The 14,601-nt window shown below is 37.6% G+C and overlaps 3 protein-coding genes across 4 annotated transcripts; 1 reads left to right on the plus strand and 2 right to left on the minus strand.

Moving 5' to 3' along the window:
* Positions 1–2,923: 2,923 nt before the first annotated feature.
* LOC116014950 (E3 ubiquitin-protein ligase SP1) lies at positions 2,924–6,435 on the minus strand. The gene is made up of 11 exons (XM_031254925.1): positions 6,028–6,435; positions 5,878–5,930; positions 5,403–5,527; positions 5,218–5,313; positions 4,908–5,045; positions 4,535–4,600; positions 4,222–4,334; positions 3,926–4,036; positions 3,739–3,782; positions 3,536–3,641; positions 2,924–3,448 (listed from the first exon to the last, which is right to left on the minus strand). Exons 1-11 carry the CDS (start codon positions 6,099–6,101, stop codon positions 3,346–3,348), a joined length of 1,029 nt encoding a protein of 342 aa, XP_031110785.1. The 5' UTR covers positions 6,102–6,435; the 3' UTR covers positions 2,924–3,345.
* Positions 6,436–7,077: 642 nt separating this feature from the next.
* On the plus strand, positions 7,078–10,721 carry LOC116015540 (elongation factor Tu, mitochondrial). Its single transcript, XM_031255639.1, has 12 exons — positions 7,078–7,338; positions 7,522–7,597; positions 7,678–7,770; positions 7,905–7,979; positions 8,117–8,221; positions 8,312–8,402; positions 8,523–8,728; positions 9,114–9,197; positions 9,507–9,569; positions 9,649–9,711; positions 9,963–10,203; positions 10,364–10,721. The coding sequence occupies exons 1-12, from the start codon at positions 7,157–7,159 to the stop codon at positions 10,432–10,434; spliced, it is 1,350 nt and encodes a 449-aa protein (XP_031111499.1). The 5' UTR covers positions 7,078–7,156; the 3' UTR covers positions 10,435–10,721.
* A 115-nt stretch (positions 10,722–10,836) lies between these two features.
* Positions 10,837–14,037, minus strand: LOC116015541. Of its 2 annotated transcripts, none has more exons than XM_031255640.1 (5): positions 13,722–14,037; positions 12,427–12,607; positions 11,869–12,301; positions 11,644–11,694; positions 10,837–11,541 (listed from the first exon to the last, which is right to left on the minus strand). In XM_031255640.1, the coding sequence occupies exons 1-5, from the start codon at positions 13,803–13,805 to the stop codon at positions 11,040–11,042; spliced, it is 1,251 nt and encodes a 416-aa protein (XP_031111500.1). In that variant the 5' UTR covers positions 13,806–14,037; the 3' UTR covers positions 10,837–11,039. The 2 variants fall into 2 exon arrangements, with proteins under 2 accessions (XP_031111500.1, XP_031111501.1); XM_031255641.1 differs by having other exon boundaries at positions 12,454–12,607; positions 13,722–14,034.
* Between the last annotated feature and the right edge of the window lie 564 nt (positions 14,038–14,601).

The following is a 14,601-nucleotide window of genomic DNA, read 5'->3' on the forward strand; positions in this document are numbered from 1 at the left end:
TGCAATTTAATATTGGTGGCATAGATTCTCAGGACAAAAAACTCAAACGGCTGTGTTCCTTAGAGAATGTCTTCGTCCCAACCACATATGCAAACCGTGATAACATTTCGCTAACTACGGAGTTTCTTACGGGGAAAGTTGATCCGTGATCATTCCTTCTGCTAAATTTATATTTATGTAGGGGGTAAAATTTTAAAGATGACAAAAGATTTCTTCATTTGAACTTAATTTTTATCCGACAAAATATTTTTTTATGAATCAGTGGTTCAACTATAAACAACTTATTTTCAAGCGTTGTTTTGCTGGTTAGAGTTATTTCAAGGATACAGTAGTTGCAAGCTTTCTTGTAATAATTTAAGTACAAGATCGATCGAGTTTGAAATTTTGTGTTTTATAAATTTATTTGATGAACTCTATGGCAGTAGAGTACAGTACACAGTAGTGGAAGAGGGGAATTGTTGAAAGATGATGAGATGCAGTGTTTAATTTGGGTTACCATGATCATCAGCGCCGACGTTAGACGAAGTCCTCCTGATCTTGTGCATGGCGGTATGGATGAAATTAGAAACCCTGTCATTAAAGCTATCTCTTCTCATCACCGCCGCGGGTCGGGTTTTGCCACCGCCATCGCCGCCTTGGACCGTGTTGGGGGTTCTGGTTCTTTTATCCCTAACGCGGTTAATAAACTCAGAGAACTTATTAGCTTCGTGGTGGCCGCCGCCGCCGCCTTTCTCTTTGCTAGGATGGAGATAATCCGCCATGGTCACTTTTTTTGAAGCTTTTTCTTTGTTATTATGGTTGTAGGCTACTGCGATACTATCTGGAGATTGGTTTCTCGCCATTATTGGGAACTGGGAAGCAGAGGGGATATGATGGGGAAGAAGAAACTGGTGCAGTAGAGGCAAATAAATATGATGGGATTAAAGGGAATTTAGTTGCTTAAACACGTTCTTCACGTATGAATGGGGGGCAGAATTTCCAGCCATTATTCCCATAGGCCATAGGTAAAGGTGAAAGATGGCCGGTTTCATTTAGCCACTAGGAGATTAATCTTTAATTTTGATAAGCAAGTTGTGAAATGGATTAGGGATCATATTCCCAACTTTCTTGAATTCCTCACAAGAATTATTAAATAGGGATATATAGGTGAGTGCGTGAAATATACTCTAGATTAGAAAGTCATGAGGTTTTATTTGATTTACAGAACAATCATTATTGTAATTGTGTAAGTGTTACTTGTCTTGTGACCCTAACAGATATTTTAAATGACATAAACCAGCTTAGGTTGCCAATAGTGACTCGATCAACTTAGATTGTCCATATCTAACCAAGTTTACTTTGTAATCTTAGCGACAGAAAACTAAAGGAGGTAAACTAGTATAAGCTGTCTACAGCTAATCGGCTCAAATTAGCCTAGATTGTCCATAGCTAATTGGTGCAAACCAAGAAAAGTAATAAATGCTCCCATGGGACTATCTGACCAATTTATCTTAAATTGTCCCAACGAGCTTAATCTTTACCAATACATTTTTAGTTGAATTTGGTGCATAAACAGATAAACTCTTTCTAATACGATTTACATATCCTATATAGGCTATTATACACGACTATTTTATCTTTGGTAGTTAGTGACCTTAGGTTTCTCGTGGAAAGATTAATAAATACATCTAAAGTGAACACAGGTGTGTACATCAGATTTGCTAAATATGGATGCTGCAAGAACAGAACAGAACAGAAAGGGGTATTAGTTCAGCACTTCTGACGTATAATTGGGTGACGACGCTGCGGGCATCGGATTCCAGAGTTGTATCATAGTTACTTAAAAGTACATTCAAAGAATAATCTTATCATCATATAGCTTAATGCACTACCCAGAATTTTCTATTATTAGATCATTTCTTTAAATTTATTACCTCACAAGTTTTCTTGCCAAACATCACTTAAACAGTATGTAGACATGTATTTAGTCAAAAAAATTCGCCAGAATGCATGGCCATAAGTATGAAAAATTCGAAGTTGAAAGACTAAGAACATCCTCAAGGAATTTTTTTACACAATTTTGCCAAATTTTTGTAAGATGAGACAGAGGGAGATGATGAAGTTCTTTAAAAAAACAAAAAAGAAAAAGAAAAAAAAACTAATTTAATTGGTGCGCGGTGCTCACATGCTCGCCAACTGAATGGTCATCTTGATTACCTTTTTTTTTAAGAGGGGGGAAAAGAGTTTAATAAATCTCTAAACTTTACTCAAAAAGTCAATTAGATTTTAAAGCTTTTGTAATTAAGTCTATCAATATGTTATTTTGGTGTTATAATAGGTCACTAGGGTTCCAGCGGTATTCCGACTAACTCCGGCTACATTCCGACCAACTCCAAAATTAATTCCGATGAAATCGGAAAAGGCAAACAGTGGATTGCCAAGAGAAGGCGACCAGTGACGGTTCGAAGAAAGCGGTCGAGGTCGTTCGCCGGTCTTCAGTATTCTTTTCAGTTCAACAACAATAGTCAATCATAATTGACGGTGGTCAATAACATCTAGGGGTGATTAACAGCAGTCAATATTAGGCTACCAGTAAATTGGATGTACTTAACTTATTTTAATAAGTTGAAGTATTTAATTGTACTTTTGTAAAAATTTATGGACTTAATTGAACTTTTATGTAAAGTTGAAGGATTTATTTGGCTTTTTTCTATTTTTTTTTCTCTCTCATTCCTCTATTTCCTTGTTGGATTTGAAAAAAATCAAAGCAAAAATCCAAACGGTTGAGCTTGCTCTGATAGTAAAAGATAGGACACTTGCAGAAAGTGGAAATGCCTTCGAGGGACCAAAAGTGGAAAAAGCCCTACATTTTTCTAATTTGAAAGCAAACAACGGAGAATGGTGAAAAGAAACTAGAGAATGAAGAGCTGGAAAAGCCAATTGCTTTCAATAACATAACCAATAAACCAAAGCTGAATAATCCTCACTTCAAAACACTATAGGAAGCCTGAACATAATTTTCTTGATTACTCAAATAGCAGAACATAACCTACATAATACAGTTAGTGACAACATGAGAAATGTGCAAAAACAATGCAAAGCTAGAAACCATTTCAGGTCAGTGCTATTTACAGGTCATGAATGAAGTTCAAGAAAAAATTCGCCCACAACTCATTCTCAGTCTGCTCATTTCACTGAAGCATACATGATGCATGAATGACCATAATTGGAGGGCACAATTTCGGTTTCGACAAAAGCTGTATCATTGTCATGGTAGTGCATCTTAGGCGGCCTCAGATGCGAACCATCCAGGTTATGTATGTCTCGTATTAAGGGCAGGGAAAAAAGATTAATCGTGTTTAGAGTTTAGTGACGAAAGGTCCGGACTACCTGCTCAATCCGTCTCCGGCAAAGAGGGCAGTTTGTCAAGTGCGACGAGCACGCCATGCAACAGCACATATGCCCACACCTGAATCAAAAACCGTGAATGCATTAGTACCGAGATGCAGTGATAAGCAAATCGAAGATTTTGTTTTGTATTAGGGTCGGGTCGTACTGGACAAAAACTGTATTGTATTCCTGCTCCAGGCATATTACACATAAATCTGGCATTAACCGGTCCTTTTTACTATCTGCTCCGTTTTCCTCTTTTATGCTCGAACCTAGAAACATAAAGGAATGTGGAAGATGTAAAATTTGAACATGAAAACCGTCTAGGAACAACAATAAAGTAGAATGCTGAAAAAGCCAACGAGCTACCTTCATCTTCTTGTCCAGATTTTTTAGCTGCAGCAGCAAGAACTCTACATCGACAAATCGACAATGGGTTTTCCATTAATGTATTGGAAATATAGTGTAATTAGACTGCACTTAATCTTAAACATGGAATAACATAGAAGAAAATGTCGCACTTAATAAAAATCCTCAAAATTACATTACATTATACCTCTTACGCAGTTCCCAGTGGCGCCTTCTTTCCATAATGTACTGGAAAGCATGTTTTACAAGCAGATAAACACCAACAACGGTAAATCCCATTGAAGCATATTTGTACCACCTGAAAAGAAGGAAAACACTTATTAACAGATATTCGAGCAGTGTGTGTACAAGTGCATGAGAGAGAGCCTGAAATATTTAAATACTTGATTATTATGTAAGGAACTTTTCAAGGATAGTTAACAACTTAAACATATATACAAGTAATTAGTAAATTGTGAAACTATAATTGTAAAGCATGTTTACCTCGCCCATTTCCCAAGATTCATAATAAGCTGGTCAATAGTTTTACGAGAGACATAAAATGGGCCTTTATGAGGTCGCTGGATCCGAACTGTCCCTATGTCATCCTTAACGGCCTGATAAAATAAATTTTGTATATATTAACTCAACCAACTATCAAAAACCTCCAACTGAAAAAAATGCAGATAAATAATAAAGTATAGGCTCTACACCAAGCAGCACACTCAATCAATATTTTACTATAAAATACACTCGAATAAAGCAATCACAACAAAATTGAATCAAGTTGGCTTATCTACAGTTGCAGCAAACATACCTCACCAATAACTGTCAAGGGTGTGCCAACGGGAAGTACACGTTCAACTCTCTTCACGCCAAGCATCTTGAAAAAGAAGCATCGGGTAATGAATGTTAAGTAAAAGAATACTCATGTAGACATTCTGTGTTAGTAATCTTGAACTTGGGATGCAATGAGGATATTTAGATTTGTTAGAGGAAAACTATGATACACCTAAGGTCCCAGGACTACAGCTGGAAAAGCTTTCGCTAATAGCATTGTGGTAAAGCCAATTTGGTATTTTGGCATGTGCTAACAATAATAGAGCAATAATTGACATTAGGCTCAACGATGAACTTGATTATGGCATGCATATGCAGATAATAAAGGAGAGGTGATAATTGACAGAGACCTTAAGACCTTGAAGATAATCTAGCATTCCCCGTCCAATGGATCGCCCCGCTTCTTCAAACACTTCACTCCCAACAGTCAATACCAAACCCGTGGCACCTCGGCCGCCAACTACAAACGCACGTCCTGTGCCATCATCCTAGTCCAAAAAAAAAATGCACCTCAGAAAACAAAACGTGCCTCAACTTTCAGAGTAACCAACAAAGGCTTCAAAATATTTTCTTTACAGTTCTTGTCTTTCTGAATTGAGATAGCTCTAGAAATAGTGTGAAACTAAGTAATAAGATAAGAAAGGGGTAATAAAACCTCACCAAATACCAAGGAACTTCTTTACACATAGAAAGCATTAAGGCAGAATCCTGTATCCATGAACCAGCATCATTGTGTTTAAGAAAATGTTGCTCGGCCTGCAAAGACATCAAAGCAATTGCATTCCACATATCCACCAACTCAAATAATCACAACCATATCACTTTGAAAACAAAACTTCTCATACCGTTTCTTCGAGAATTACTCCACGTAAGCCACTGTATTGGCAGCTAATTGGCGTATCTGAACCAACCCTTCCAGATATTGTGACAACAAAAGGCAAGACCTTGGAAGCAGTATCTAACAATTGCGCTACAACCAAAGCAACAGAATCAATTACTGAATGCAAAATCAAATTAGAACTTCTAGGACCTTAGACTCCAATTATGCCATTAGAAAAGATCATTCACATTTCCCAACAGATTGCAAATGCAAGGACCCTTAAAACCTCTGAATCCAAACACTGTTTGAACTTAATTATAAATTCTACTATATGTTGAGAACGCGTTCTTTTGACAATCTCCAGTCCAAAATTACAACACATAAAGAACTAAAAATACTTCATTCTATAACAATTTAAATAACACATTATCACATATCAGGCAACTTTGGTATGGAAACAGCAAGAAAGGAAAGCTTAAATAATTGAACTCCATGCCTACCCAAATCCTTCAAATGATTCACTCTGGTAACAGATTTCAAGGCCTCTGCATCCCTGCAAGGTTGCAGGCATTCAACCACAAATTAGTCAACAACATTAAGCTAATTTACTCAAACCAAACCAATCCAAAACAAAGTTAAACTCAACAAACCTTCCACTGCTCCTCCCAAGAAGATAAAGAGCAGCCGCACTCAAACAGCAGGTTACCCCACCCCAAGGAGCCATCTTTCAATAGCTCAAATAAAACTATAAAATCCTATAACGATAACCCTAAACCCCAAGGCACACAAACTTTAATATGAAAATCTCTCCACGTGAGAAAAAAGAAGAACATAAATATGAAAAATCCTATTCTGCACTGAAAGGAGGAGGAAAAAAAAAAGCTTCGTTTTTAAAAAAGAAATGAACAGGGAATTGGACTTTGGGGATAAATCTGAATCCCAAAAGGACTAAAATTAAGATTGAAGGTAGAGTTTGGAGATGGCGACACTCTAGAATAGATGCCAAGAGTGGAGAACAAGATCAAGAAAAAAAAAAAAAAAAAAAAAGTAATGTGTGGACTGGACGATCGAAGAGAACTGCTGGCGGAGGACACCACGACGTCAGTTGAAGAGTTAGGGTAGAGTTCAGACAACTTTAACGCCGTTATTCTTCCACCGTCTATACGCAAAATACCTTTTTTGAGTTACTGGATAATACGCCACATAATTGGCATGTTTGTTGAATATTATTTACATAACGTAAAATCTGTTAATATCCTCATTGAGATTTGATATTCGAATTTGTAACATTTTATCTAGGAGAACTACAATTATGTCGTTCGATTACAATTTATGTTGTGATCTCAAGTGAAAAATGATTAAATGACGTAAGTTATTTTAATTTGTTCGTTGCTGATCTTAAATTAAAAAAAGTCAATAGATTGTTCTTACTGAGTTGCATAATGTACAAACAGATTATGGCATAATTATCTGCATAGACAACTCAATTAGTCACAAGGGTGAAGTTTGGGAGAAGATTACGGCGTAGTTGAAATTCTTTAATAATAAATTAAATTAATTAATTAAAAAAAAAAAAAAAAGAGCTTCTGAACTAGTCGGAATTAATCAACCAGCCCATGATAAGCCCAATGGCCCAGCCCACTGAAAGCAATAAAACGGCGTCGTTCCGTGAAGCCATGCCGGGATTTCTAAAACCCTTGAAGGGGAGTGGGAGAGAAGCGTAGCAATAGGGTAGCTGGAGTCCTAAACCCCTGAAAACCCCATCGTGCTCATCTGGCAATGGCGTCGGTCGCATTCAGAAACCCTAGCTCGAGGCGCTTGCTCTATCTATCTCCACAAATCCACGCCTGCTGCCGGGGATCGGTTTTAGCTCAGCCCTCGCTCTCCGAATCGCCGTCTCAAAATGAGACTCCCTTGTTTTCCAACCCCTGGTGGAGATCTATGGCTACCTTTACTCGAACGTGAGCTCTAACTTCATCTTTTGCTTCTTTTTCATCTAGTACCGAATGCTTTTTAAAATCTAATTACTAGTGATTTCTATTGAGCTCTGCTGTTGTGGGAAAATTAAAATTACGAAATTTGAGAGAAAGAAAGTGAGTGTTAATTTTAACTAGTTGTGTATATAAAAATGTGTATGGTTGCAGAAAGCCTCATGTTAATGTGGGAACAATTGGGCATGTTGATCATGGAAAGACTACACTAACTGCAGCAATTACAAAGGTTCCTTTTTTAATTTTGCATAGTCTTAGTCTAAATAGTATACTTTAAGGTTTTGCTTTTGAAGCATTTTTCTTCTTCAGGTCCTAGCTGAAGAAGGAAAGGCTAAAGCTGTTGCCTTTGATGAAATTGATAAAGCACCTGAAGAGAAAAAAAGAGGAATTACTATTGCAACGGTTGGGTCTCTATTTAGTTTAAATTACATTAACTTTTTTTAAATACTGTCACCTTCCAAGCAAGGATGTTTATTGTATTTCCTATTTGTTCTCGTTTTTCCTTCACTTTTTAACATTTGAAATGGATGGTGTAGGCTCATGTGGAGTATGAGACTGCTAAGAGACACTATGCTCATGTAGATTGTCCAGGGCATGCTGATTATGTTAAAGTGAGACAATTTGGTCTTTATATTGTTTGGCTTTAAAATGTTTGTGTAGTCATCCTTTTTTCAGTACTTGCATTCTTCTGAAAATCTGAAGGTTTATGTATTTCTATGTTTACCAAATGTTTTTAATTGATTTGCAGAACATGATTACTGGAGCTGCCCAAATGGATGGTGGCATTCTCGTTGTATCTGCACCCGATGGACCCATGCCCCAAACGAAAGAGCATATTTTGCTTGCACGCCAGGTGATCTCTAGTGACTTCTGGACAGTCATGGATAAAAAAAAATTCCACTTTTTGGTCATTACATAAACCTCCCCTTTCTATATGATGCAGGTTGGTGTACCATCACTTGTGTGCTTTTTGAACAAAGTTGATGCTGTTGATGATGAAGAACTACTTGAACTCGTGGAAATGGAACTCCGTGGTAAGTTGGGCTTTCCAATAATTTTCTTTTCTATTGTTCTTAACGCTCTTTTATGTACACAAGTACTCTTGAGATTGGATTAAACTTTAATTTTCTTCCATCGAATTTATAATCTTGCAGAATTGCTTAGTTTCTACAAGTTCCCTGGGGATGAAATCCCTATCATTCGAGGTTCTGCTCTGTCAGCTTTACAGGGTACAAATGATGAAATTGGAAGGAAGGCTATTTTGAAGTTAATGGATGCTGTAGATGCATATATTCCGGATCCTGTTCGTGTGCTTGATAAGCCATTCCTAATGCCAATTGAAGATGTTTTCTCTATTCAGGTAATTACATCAGTGATTTCTCTTGAATCCATTGAATTTCCTTTCAGCTTTTATTTTGGCTTAGCAGGATTTTGGTGCTCTAAAGATATGCTCCACTTCAAATTCAGTTGTTCTATTTTGTTTACTGGCAAATTAGTGGGATGTTAGCAATATCTTTTACCTACTGTAATAATCCTTACTGTTAGCAGCACCAGCAAAGTTTTATGTTTCTCTTTTTTACTTTTTATTATTTTTTTAATAAAGGATGATGGTGTAACATTTAAATTGCTTAAGGGTATATGTATTTTGGGCTGAGATACATCTGTCACTTATTAAAAGGTGATTACTTCCCTGTCAATGCTTAGATGCTTATTATATGAAATTGATGTTTGTTGTGATTGTGAAGGGACGTGGAACAGTGGCTACTGGCCGTGTTGAGCAAGGAACTATAAAGGTGGGAGAAGATGTGGAGATTTTGGGGCTGATGCAGGTGAGAGATCATTGGTTTGATAACCAACTTTTGGGAATTCTGTTTAAAGGGAGTTTCTATTTTTTCTTTGATCCATTATCTACATATGTAAATATGTAATATGTTTATGATGAACATGGCACTGATAGATGTGGTTTAGGTTGCTTTTCTCTACCTAGGTTGTGCTACTTAAACTCTTCAATTGGAATTTAATTTCTGTTGTTTACTAAATTCAAATAAGCATGATTTGTGGAATTGATGGATACATTATATGTTTAAACTGTATAGCCATATTTTTCAGTTCTCATGACATTGAGTATTTGTGTCTAGGGAAATCTCAAAAGTACAGTGACTGGTGTTGAAATGTTCAAGAAGATCTTGGATTATGGACAAGTAAGGAGGAGATCAATTATCTATTTACACCAAAATTTTGCATGTAGAACTTACTGTTTTTTTTAATACTTTATTTAAGGCTGGTGACAATGTTGGTCTTCTACTGCGTGGTTTAAAGCGTGATGATATCCAGCGAGGAATGGTTAGTGGCATACTGGCATGTTTTATATTGCAATTTTGCATTTTTTTCTCCTTTTCTTTTGGCATCCGTGAGGCTGTGACTAATATGCTGTGAAATTTTACTCATTAATACCCCTTTGACCTTCCCTTACACAATCCAAACCCATCCAAAAAGGAGTCCTATATAGTTGCATTGACTCTACTTAGCACTGACGGTTTTGAAATAAAACAAAGTTCCACTGTTTCCTTAATTTTTTGTGTTTCTTTCTTCAGGTGATTGCAAAGCCTGGAACAGTGAAAACATATAAGAGGTTTGAGGCAGAGATATATGTGCTCACCAAGGACGAAGGTGGCCGCCACACTGCATTTTTCTCAAACTATAGGCCTCAGTTTTACATGAGGACAGCTGACATCACGGGTAAAGTGGAGTTGCCAGAAGATGTCAAGATGGTCATGCCTGGGGATAATGTAACCGCTATTTTTGAGCTAATCTCTCCTGTTCCACTGGAAAAAGGTGAACATGTTACCGTATTAGAAAGATTTGAACAATACTTCATGTTTTGTAGGCTTAACTTGTTGCAAATCCAGTTATAAATTGGTTCAAGTACTCTTTGATTTCCTTCATTACATAGTAACATACTATGAGCACTAACTTAATGCTTTTCGTTTCACAGGTCAAAGATTTGCCTTGAGGGAAGGTGGCAGGACAGTCGGTGCTGGCGTTGTTTCCAAAGTTATAAGCTGAGGTGCACATGCTATTGCAGTTTAGGCTTCTCTATGCTTTTTGTCCGGAGAGAGAGGGGCTAGAACTAGAACTATTCTAGCGTTACGCATTGCAATCCTGTGTTTGGTTTGTTTTGTACTCGTCATCTGATCAAAAAATATATTTATGGTTAATGTCAAGGCAGGGTGATGTGAAATTCATCATACTCAGGTTTTTAATCCCTTTTAGCATTTTCTTATAGGTCTTTGAAGTAGCAATTGCTCAACAACTTTACTACGCATCAGTGAATAAATAGTGCTTCTATTTTACTCTCATCTTTTTGGTTTCTTATCTATTGTTGTTCTTCTGATGTTTTGTATGTGTTATTTATTGTCGAATACATAGTTTCATGGTTCTTTGGTACTTAGGAAGCAGAGAGTTGCAAAAAAAAACCTAGGCTTTGATGCTTACTAGAAATAGGTTTGATTTACAACACGAAAAATGTGCCTAGGCCTAAAACAAACCCTGAGGAATCCTTTTACTACTATGATTAGAACCTTTCATTCACAGATTCTAGGAAGCATTCTATGAGCGAAATGTACATTTAGATCTCCATGTTCTTGATCCATTTGGTGATGTTCTTGCTGTCAAATGAACCTTAGAGCGGCGACAGCCATGAAAGCTGCAGCCCTGAAATAAATCTCCTTCACATTCTTGTCCAGGTTATTCATCATCTCCTCTTCTCTCGCGCCCACCTTGCCCGAACATTTACTGATTGAGATAACCGTGTCCCTTAGATTGTTCACGCCCCATGAAAGCCAAACCAGAGTAAGACCTAACCCAGTGTTGAAGATTTTGGGTGCAGAGAAGGCCACTCTCCCGCATGCTAGATTGCAGGCGACGGAGAAAAGGACAGCAAGGCCAGTGCCAGCAATTACAGCAGAGAACTGGGTGAGAAACCTGGGAAGTTCGCTGCCAGATTTCTTCAGCGAGTTGATGGCTGTTCTCCCCTGTCGCTTCTTGTCTACCATTATGGAGAGGAGGCTTTCACAGGCATGGAGATTGTTGTTCCTGTAAAGATCTCTCTCGTCGATCAGTTTCTTGTTGCTTTTCTTTTTCGGTGATGTCTTGTACTTCAAACTCTCGGGACTACAAGACAGAGCGATATGTAAGAACAAAGCATCTTCATACAGAAAGGATTGAATCAAATAACCAATTGAAGTAAAGGCGTAATGCGTATGTATTGCCTACCTTTCAAGCTTCTGAGTAGAAGGTTTAGCCTTCGCTTCCCTGGTCATTTTCCTGAATTCAAAGCAAATTACCAGTTTGGAATTGTGTATGAATAAAAACAAGATATAGCAACATGAGAAGCGGGAAATACAGATCAAACTAACATGAAATTCTTATTGTGAAAAAAAGAAAAAACCAAGAAGCCTGATATTCTTATTCATAGATTTTGATATAACCATAATATACCTGTCGAAGTATGGAACCAGCAATGACTGCTTTCCACTGTTGATTGAGTTCAAATTCTTCAACTGGTAATACTCGGAAATTATAGAAAGTATATCCTTCATCTCGACCAAAGTAGTAGATTCACTAGGACACAGTCGTCCATCAGAAAGGGGAGCAATTTCTAGGTCATGGCCGAAGAACCCTGCAACATCCGAAGGGGGAATCTGGAGGGAGAATGAACTACTAGGGTATATAAGGGACGACTGAGACTCAGCCAAAGAAGAAGCAGATAGCGATTCAGGCATGGCCAAAGCTTGTGGACACATTACATCATGCAGTGTAGACAAATCCACTTCGCTTGAACCAGACATGAGGTACTTCAGAACATTCTCGTGCCTTCTGCATTGTTCCGCAATCCCAAAGCTGAAGAGCACTGAATTGGAAGGAGAGTCAGCTGTAAAAAGGAAAAAAAACTATTTCAGCACGATGCATTTACATAAACATATATTCCGGGAATAGCTTGATTGATTTAGTAACTAACAATTGAAACTACATGTCCAGAAGCTAAAAGCTAGGGACCTTGAATATCAACTACTAGAGGCCTACCACTGTACGTATTCATCTGGATAATCTGTTTAGCATCCAAGAGCATACACACGGTTTTCCACAAGTCCTCTTTTTGCTGCAACCTTAGGTTAACTGAACTTGGCTTGAGTATATCTTGGTTCGTTCCAGGACTCGGAACAAAAGACAGATGCTCCTTTAACAAAAAGATCGAAAAAAATAGCATTGTAAGAAAAGGAGCACACATAAACAAAAAGAATAATAATTGTAGACACACATATGGGAGTGTAATTGTGCATGAAGCAAACCGATGGAAGTTCAAAGCACGAGACTAATGAACTTCAGCAAAAGTATCACATTTGGAGTAGTATTGCAATCATGAGATATGGAGTATTGGTATGGTTAATAAGCTTAGTCAACTTGCACCACTTAATTAAGGCCCTAATATATAATATATACTCGTAATATATATTATTAGGGAAAATCTTACAATACGGAGTATTGGTATGGTTAAAGCCATTTCAAGTTGGAAAATTACTTCTCCTCAATGAAAAGTTGAAAGGGCACATAAATTTCTCAATAAAGCTGACACAAATTAGCACAATCATCCATTTTCACCAACCAAGCAGTGAAGAAAACAGTAAAATCACACATAGTACAATATAAAAGCATCCACATCTTGCTATAAAGAACCTTCTAGCAAAAGTACAATATCAGCACTACTTACAGCATTCAATTCTAATCAGTTACATGAAACCAACTTTCAAATTACCCAATCTATTATATCCACTGTTAAACTTCATCCAGGTTGTTGACTTGGTAACTACTGAGTTACAAGTTCGACTCCAAACGGGAACGGCCTATTGGCCTTCTTGTTTTGAGTTGGTCATGGGCAATCTTGTGGTCCTATACCGGATCACAAGGCTGGTCCTATACCAGACACTCTGGATTGGCCGCGGTTTCTCTGGCCACACAAAAAAAATTCTTCCATATTCGAAAAAACATATAGATATGATTCTATTTAGCAGATAGCAGCTCAAATCTCCAGCAATCAAGAAAAAAATTTACCTAATTTAATTATACTGTTATACAAATGGTAATTGTATCTCTTGCAGGGAAGAGGGCAATTCTAGGAGAAACGAACAAAGCACTACACAAGAAATCCCCATCTCAACCACTCAGAAGAAAGAGATAGAGGAAAAAAACAGGCAATTGTAGATAGGAAATCTAAATCAAGCTACACCAGAGATGAAATCAGGACTCAGAAACTACCCAAGACCAGTAAGAAATTCAAAACCAGATCTTTATACCTTGGAGAGCCTACCCGTGCCCTGTTCTTGAGGGAGAAGAAGCCAAGGAGAGAACCCACGAGAAGCCATGAGACACCCAACCATTTTTGTTCTTGAGAAACCAACGAACCAACCCTATGTGCTAATCGCCGCTATAGTTGTTGGTTAGGAAATGGATTGAGGGTCAAATCATCGTAATCTTTGGACTTATCTGCCTCCCCACCGCAAATTTCAGAGATTTTATTCGCAATTCCAGATGGTGGCTCAGAATTTGCTACGTTAATGATACCGAAATATCACAGGGTGGGAGCTCTGTCATCCAATTGGTTCCTGTGGTTCCTGGCGATAGCAAGTTGTTAATTAAAAACAATATATATATATGTATTTTCTCCGTTAATTTCACAATTTAATAACGACAAAAATATTAAATTATAGCCCCAGAATTGAATTGATAAAGTATGATTTTTGTACCTGAATGATTATAAATTTATAATTGAGTTAATTTCACTTTTGGTCCTTGATTTATTAGGCGTTTGCCAGATTTAATTCCCTTATAACAAAAATAGTCAGATTCTAGCCACACTTTTTAATCGTTGGACACTTTTAGTCCTCCGTGACTTGTGCCGTTTGTGGACCGTGAATTATAAGGACTTTTTGGTCATTTTATGTTGTTTGTTGACCTCAGGCTATTACAGACGGGTTGAATTGAACGGTCTTCTTCACCCCATTGTTGACCTTGGGAGTTTTGTTGAAACACAACGTTGAAGGCTGCGGCGATGGTTTAACGGCGAGTTTGGGCTTCCCGTTGGCAAACAGAGAGTTGAGGAAGTTGGTGAGGCGAGCCCCTGGCTAGATGGATGGGCTGTTTCATCTTCTTCAAATGTGTACATCTTCACGGCGG

Source organism: Ipomoea triloba, chromosome 4 (genome assembly GCF_003576645.1).
Source record: "Ipomoea triloba cultivar NCNSP0323 chromosome 4, ASM357664v1".
Classification (NCBI taxonomy): Eukaryota; Viridiplantae; Streptophyta; class Magnoliopsida; order Solanales; family Convolvulaceae; genus Ipomoea; species Ipomoea triloba.